The 7,431-nt window shown below is 46.3% G+C and overlaps 1 protein-coding gene across 1 annotated transcript; it reads left to right on the top strand.

The window, feature by feature from the left end:
- The first annotated feature begins 1,535 nt into the window (after positions 1–1,535).
- Positions 1,536–5,544, top strand: SOWAHB (sosondowah ankyrin repeat domain family member B). The gene is made up of 2 exons (XM_040418018.1): positions 1,536–4,367; positions 4,441–5,544. Exon 1 carries the CDS (start codon positions 1,626–1,628, stop codon positions 4,356–4,358), a length of 2,733 nt encoding a protein of 910 aa, XP_040273952.1. The 5' UTR covers positions 1,536–1,625; the 3' UTR covers positions 4,359–4,367; positions 4,441–5,544.
- The last annotated feature ends 1,887 nt before the right edge of the window (positions 5,545–7,431 follow it).

Here is a 7,431-nt window from a genome sequence, read left to right as displayed (position 1 = left end):
ACCCACAAAAAATGCTCAGACTGAAAATACGGGTGAGTGAGTAGCCCTTTATCAAGAAAGATGGAAGCTGTAATGGAGGCTTCTAATAGTCTATGTTGTAAATGTAAACAGAACCTTATGTAAGAAAATGTCCCTGGAACTGGACATATGTGAAATAAAGCAGGGATTACAGGGAATTTTCAGCACTTCTGGCCTGAAATGTCTGATAACAGGGAACAATAGCTTCCATCCCACAGAAAAGCACATGTAGATAGAGCCCTGTGGAGGTGCAGCAGCTTAGAATCACCTCTCTGTGGAGGTGCAGCAGCCTCTAGAATCACCTCTCTGTGGAGGTGCAGCAGCCTCTAGAATCACCTCTCTGTGGAGGTGCAGCAGCCTCTAGAATCACCTCTCTGTGTGTGGAGGTGCAGCAGCCCAGAATCACCTCTCTGTGGAGGTGCAGCAGCCTCTAGAATCACCTCTCTGTGGAGGTGCAGCAGCCTCTAGAATCACTTCTCTGTGGAGGTGCAGCAGCCTAGAATCACCTCTCTGTGGAGGGGCAGCAGCCTCTAGAATCACCTCTCTGTGTGTGGAGGTGCAGCAGCCCAGAATCACCTCTCTGTGGAGGTGCAGCAGCCTCTAGAATCACCTCTCTGTGTGTGGAGGTGCAGCAGCCCAGAATCACCTCTCTGTGTGTGGAGGTGCAGCAGCCCAGAATCACCTCTCTGTGGAGGTGCAGCAGCCCAGAATCACTTCTCTGTGGAGGGGCAGCAGCCCAGAATCACCTCTCTCTGGAGGTGCAGCAGCCCAGAATCACCTCTCTGTGTGTGGAGGTGCAGCAGCCCAGAATCACCTCTCTGTGGAGGTGCAGCAGCCTCTAGAATCACCTCTCTGTGGAGGTGCAGCAGCCTCTAGAATCACCTCTCTGTGGAGGTGCAGCAGCCTCTAGAATCACCTCTCTGTGGAGGTGCAGCAGCCCAGAATCACCTCTCTGTGTGTGGAGGTGCAGCAGCCCAGAATCACCTCTCTCTGTGGAGGTGCAGCAGCCCAGAATCACCTCTCTGTGGAGCTGCAGCAGCCTAGAATCACCTCTCTGTGGAGGTGCAGCAGCCTCTAGAATCACCTCTCTCTGTGGAGGTGCAGCAGCCTCTAGAATCACCTCTCTGTGTGTGGAGGTGCAGCAGCCCAGAATCACCTCTCTGTGGAGGTGCAGCAGCCCAGAATCACCTCTCTCTGGAGGTGCAGCAGCCCAGAATCACCTCTCTGTGGAGCTGCAGCAGCCTAGAATCACCTCTCTGTGGAGCTGCAGCAGCCTAGAATCACCTCTCTGTGGAGGTGCAGCAGCCTGTAGTTTCCCCTGGCACAGGCGGTAGGTGCACCTTGCTGTACCTTGCACCGAGGACTCCCTCCCTCACATTCCTGGCGGCCGCTCCTCCCTCCCCCTCCATATCGGCGGCTTGAGTGTAATGGGAGGGAATTGCTCTTCATTGTGAGGAGGGCTGGAGATGGGCGTCTAGGAGAGGCAGTGCCCTTCAGCCGGGAGAGAGGAGGAGGAGGAGCGGGACGAGCAGGTGAAACTGACTGGGCTAAGGTGTGGAGCCGAGGACCTGCACGGACATCATGACTCAGCGCTGGGCTGCGTGACCATGGCCAGGGAGCTGAGCCAGGAAGAGGTGCTGGATTTCTTGTGCCAGGGTGGAGGGAAGGTGCCCAATGCCTCGCTGCTGGCTCACTTCAAGCTCTTCCTGAGGGACCCCCAGGCGCCCACCGAGCAGCTCCTCAAGCGCCGGGAGAGGTTTAAGCGCTACGTGAACTCCGTGGCGGTGGTGAAACCGGAGGGAGGCGTCAAGTATGTGGTGCTCAGGAGCCGGTACCGCGATCTGCTGGGAGAGGACTTGTCGCAACCATCGGCTCCTGTAAAGAACGAGCAGGTTGTTCCCGCCTTGCCTCATGGAGCTCAGGTACGTGATGGCCTCCACAGGAATGGACTTGGCCACCAAGGTGCACAAGCTGATCACCAGGACCTGCAGGCTGTAGTGCTCATCTCAGATGTTGCTCATGGGGCTGTTGAGAGGAACACTTGGGATGCCACCTCCTATAAGGACCCTTATACCCATGATCATGAAGTTAAATGTCAGGAGACATCTCAGTGGACTTTTCAGGCTCCTAACCCTGATTCTACTTCATCCTGCCTCACATCATCACCAGCCAGCAACACCTCTTCACCCCAAAATAATGTCTCTTCCCTGCACAGACGTCTATCCATGGAGTACAGTAAGTCCAGTCCAATATTTATCAGTGCTTCACCACCTTCAGACAAGCATCACCAACCCATTAATAACTACCTGCCCTCCTCTAAGAGCTGCTCACCTGCCAGCAGGAACTCGTCTTCCCAAAATAACAGGTCTTCCCTACCCAGAAGTCCATCCAGGGAATACAGTAAGCAAAGTCCACCAGCCATCAGAGCTTCACCACCTTTAGGCAAATCCTACCATCAGCAACCTATTAATACCTACCTGACCTCTTCCTTACCAGCCAGCAAGGACTCTTCACCTTCCAGCAAGAGCAACTCCTCTTCAAACCACCCATACCACAACCAATCTTCCTTGTCTTCCCCTGCAGGAAGCCTTGACATTCCTGAGATTCCCTCCCAGGTTCTTGTTGGACACTTTAAAGTTCCTCCTGTAGGACAGAAGAAAACCGAATGTTCCAATCCTGCTATTGCAAATGCAACCATCAGGGACCAGGAGGTACAACAACATGGATATTATGCCTGTGCTGAGTTGCCCTTATCACACTTCCACTTAAATGGAATTTTTCCTCCAAAAGAGCACAAAGACTATTATTCTGACCCTGTACAAGATAAAGAACAAATGCCTAGTTTTTATAAAGAGCTTCCACCGTTACCACCTTCCTCCAGGTACATAGATTCACCACACCCATCCCCCTCCCTACTGTTCCCACATGAATCAAGCATCACTCCTCCAGATGTTCAGCTGGAAGATTATCATCCAGGCAGTCGCAGCCCATCTCCCCCACTACCTCTCTATGACATACATGAGATGTGGATGTCTAAAATGCCAGTCTTTAAAAGCATCAGATGCCAGCTTTCTTTGCAGGATATGGAGGACTTTGTCGATCAGGAAAGCTGTGGAAGTGAAGGGAGTGACAGTGGTGAAGGGGCTGACTGTGACACTGAGCACAATATTGATGAGGACCCCTCCAGTGACTCAAATAATGACAAATATGTACATTGCATTGAAGAGAAGTGTGAGAACACTAGGAGATGTCCACCTAGTAGGAAGTTCCTTAGCATCACTGAGCAGTATGACAAATTAAAAAGTTCAGCCCCCCTCGAAATGATGGACACTGTAGCCATATGTGGAGTAGAATCTGCTGGATCTTCGCTAGCAACTACTGAATACAGTAAGTCTCCATATGCCACAAAGTCTTTCCTCACTGACCAAGCTCCTGTCTTGTTTGCATTGGCAAGGAACCCACCAAGGCAAAAGATGAGTTCTCGTATGCAGGAAGTAATGTCGTCTTCAGATGATGAACTAATTGAAAGGGATTATAAAAAGAGGAGGCGTCCATCACGATCTAAAAGACCATCTAATATTGGGCTGGTGCCTCCACAGCCAGATGTAGACTTGCTTCTAACAGTGAAGCCTGTGAGCTCCAATCATTTTATTATGTATGATATTGGCGACCAAAAATCTCTTCATGTACAATATGAACCTAAAGTCAATACAGATTTTAGAAAGACTTTTAATAGTAAATCTTCCATTGTTGTTCCCTTGGATTCAACGGAGCACGACTGGTTTGTTAAATCGGCTACTGGGTCTTGGCTTCAAGTGTATGGATTGTTCATTGAGGACCCAAGTTTAGCATTACGGAAAGACTTCATCTCTGGCTTTACAGCTCTTCATTGGTTTGCCAAACATGGTGCTGCTGACATGTTCCACAAGTTGGTATCTGGTGCCAAAAAGGCTGGGATTCATCTGGACCTTAATGTCAAATCCAATGGGGGATATACGCCTTTACACCTAGCTGCTATCCATGGGCATCATAAAGTAGCGTCCATGTTAGTAGAAAAACTCAATGTTAATGTGAACTTAAGGGACAATAGTGGTAAGAGGGCATGGCAGTACCTGAGCTGCAACACTTCTGGAGAAGTTTGGCAGCTTTTAGGAGCACCTAAGGGGAAAACGATATTTGCATCTCGTGCCTTAAATATTGCTAACAACGTAAACACACAAAACAAATCCTCTCAGATAAATCGTAAGACTTCCTTAGCAGCTTTCCTGAAGCCACAGCATCAGAAATGGAAAGCAAACAACCACCCTGCTTTGAGGGAAAGAGAAATCTACAGTGACTAAGACAGAAATATGACTGTGTGGTAACTTTTCTTGAGCTTCCACTTGTTTTGTGGACCTGTTGTCTGCATACAGTAGATAAATCCACCGATTAAGTTATACTGCTGACATTACAAGATGTTACATGATTAATAAGGTTGTCCTTCTTTGCTGAGAATTGGAAACCCCCAACCTGTGTTACTCCAGTGATTGTGAACCTACAACTTTAAGCTGGAGAGCCACACGTTGGAGACCACTGCCATAGACATTACATGCAGCTGTAAGATCTACCAAAGACATTAGATGTTTAGCAAGTCTTACTAAATTAGCTGGATCTGCAGAGACACTTGAGATGTCAATGACCACCTATAGGTCGTTATGAATTCGGACAGTGGATGTTTCATCTGTGTGTAGAGGATAGGTTCATTCATTAACAGGTTTTAATTAAAGGGCTATTCTGACCATAGCTATTAATGGTATATCCCACCTCTGGGTTCTACTGGACCTCATTCAGGAATCCTGTGGCAACTGATGGTAAAGGGGATATCATGCTGAGCATTTGCTTTCTTCATTGCAGGAACTAGTGCACAACTGTTTCCATGAATCCCATAGACTACAATGGAGAGAGCACTGCACATGGTATCTCCTTGTACCGACCTACCCATCACTCATTTATGACATAGCCCATGCAGTAATTGTATGGTTGGGATACCCCTTTAATCAGAGTCTCTTATTAAGTAATGAGGGGAACACTGAGCTCCTGTAATGCTCAGATTTTTATTTATTTTGTATTTTTTTTATTCACATCCTGAAGGTACAGTCCCGTGTAGCGGTGGCAGCTTGCTGGACAACCTCTTTAATGACCATGTGATTTTGTAGATAAAACTGGTGTCCATCTATTTAAAAACTTTGCAGACTCCATGCAGGCATGGTTTTTGGTCACATGAAGTCACGCTGCATGTTTCCTTACCCTGAGAGCTGGTCTCGGCATTGTAACAGATGGTGGAACACCTTTTGTTCCCATTGTCCTACATGGCTAAGGCACAGGCATAGAGACCAATGTCCAGTGCCGGTCATTATGGCAGTGTTCTTCTTTAAGGCCTCTTGCACACGAACGTTGTGTGCCCGTGGCCGTATTGCGGCCCGCATACGGGGGTCCTCAATGCACTGCGCATCACGGATCTGGACCCATTCACTTAAATAAGTCCGCAATCACGGAGATGCGGAATGGGTGCACGGATCGGAAGCACTACGGAGTGCTTTTGTGGGTTTACCGTCCGTGCCTCCGCACAGCAAAAAAAAATAGAACTTGTTCTATTTTTTTGCGGTGCGGATGGATCACGGAACCATTCAAGTTGAATGAGTCTTGATCCGTCCCAGCCGCTGCACGGACGTTGCCCGTGTATTGGGGACCGCAAATTGCGGTTCCCAATGCACGGAACGGATGCACAACGTTTGTGTGCAAGAGGCCTAAGAATCTGAATTTTGAATAATTTTATATGATAAAGTTTGAGCACAAATGCGTTGTATGTTGACCTCATATTGTCCCAAACGGAAGTCCCTTTAAGAGTAAAATGATGCACTTTGATTTCTATGGCGCTATTAATGCTGGTTGCTCTGAGCTGTATCTTGGTAATTGTGTCTGTCCCTTTAACAAATATTTTATAATGTCTTAGTCCACTTTAGCACAGATTTTAATGCTGTAATATCATGTACGTCAGATGTGTCCCATTTTCTTGCTTGGTGGACGGAGTGTTCCCAAACATCTCCACGGCACATTGTCTAGTAAGCTTGAGCCATTTAGGACGTCTATATCATGCTGTGATTCGCAGACCAAAGTCAACGTTTTTTTACTTTATAAATGCAGAGTTAGAATATTTTTGATAGCAATAATATTTTAGAGGTTATTTTAGTATGTGTTAAGGACACTGATGTATACGAAGTTGTCTCCGGAGACGTTACCGCCATATACTGTGCTTCTTCTTAATGTGATGAGCTAGCTGTGCACTGCTAACATGGGGGATAATACAACTTAAAAAAAAAAAAAAGTGTTCCCCTGGAAAACCATTTTAGATTGGGCAGTTTTCAATGGGTTTTTTATGCCAAGGAGTGGATACAAAAATAAGAAGTGCGAGTATTTCCTTCTTCATACCCGTCTTTAGAGGCCAGCGCATCCAGCATAGCAATAACTATCCGCGTGTGAACATAGGTGACGTTTCACTTATATTCAAGTGTGGATGTCTTTACCTTTTGTGTTGTCGTCTATATATTTGTCAGTTTTTGTCTTTTTCTTTTTTAGTGTTTATTGTATATAAATAAATAAGGTTCTTTTCAAAGATTACCATTAGTTTTTATGCTTATTGCGCAGCTCCCTGAAGCTGGATTCATACTCCCTTTTTTTTTTTTTTTTTTTTTTCAATCTGGACATATATTGCCATTCGAGAACGGATTTACATTGCAGATTATCAAATCTTCGGCAGGTCAATTGTTTGTGCGAATTGTCGATTTCAAATCCTGACTCTGCATCCTCTAACCCCAGAGACTGCATGTTGTGACTGAAGTGGCCTATCATAGTACAGGCGGCGCTTTCTTTGGGACTCAAAATGATCCGCCAGTCTTCATCAGCTCTATCATAGTCGTCTTTTTTTTCTATAGATGATATGCATGTTTTATTTTATTTTTTGTTCTTATTTTGGTTATTGGGAGGTGGGGTGGAAGAAATGCATAATAAAAAGTGTGGATCTAGGCTAATCCATGGGCTAGACTGACGAGATCAGGCCATATCCTTATTTGTTGCAATAGGTTGTTTTTTTTCCCCCCTGAAAATCTGATTCTTTAATATTTGGTTAGTAGCAAGACCCCCGACCCTGTAAGTTTATTCTAAGACAGTGTGCAATACGTTAACCTGTCCAAGGACGCTTGCAAACTCCATCCACGTTTGCACTAGTCTTGCTGCCAATTAAGGCTATACTGAAGGAATTCCTTTTTGCCCAGTATGAAAAAAAATCATGACGGATCAGGCCTGCTTCCTTTTTTGGATGTTAAAATTGTAACAAACAGGTATTTCTCTTCCAAGATGTGTTCCAGAAACTCTGCT

The sequence above is a fragment of the Bufo bufo genome, chromosome 2, assembly GCF_905171765.1.
Source record: "Bufo bufo chromosome 2, aBufBuf1.1, whole genome shotgun sequence".
NCBI lineage: Eukaryota > Metazoa > Chordata > Amphibia > Anura > Bufonidae > Bufo > Bufo bufo.
The sequence above is the reverse complement of the archived record's forward strand: the minus strand, read 5'-3'. Positions and strand labels throughout refer to the sequence as shown.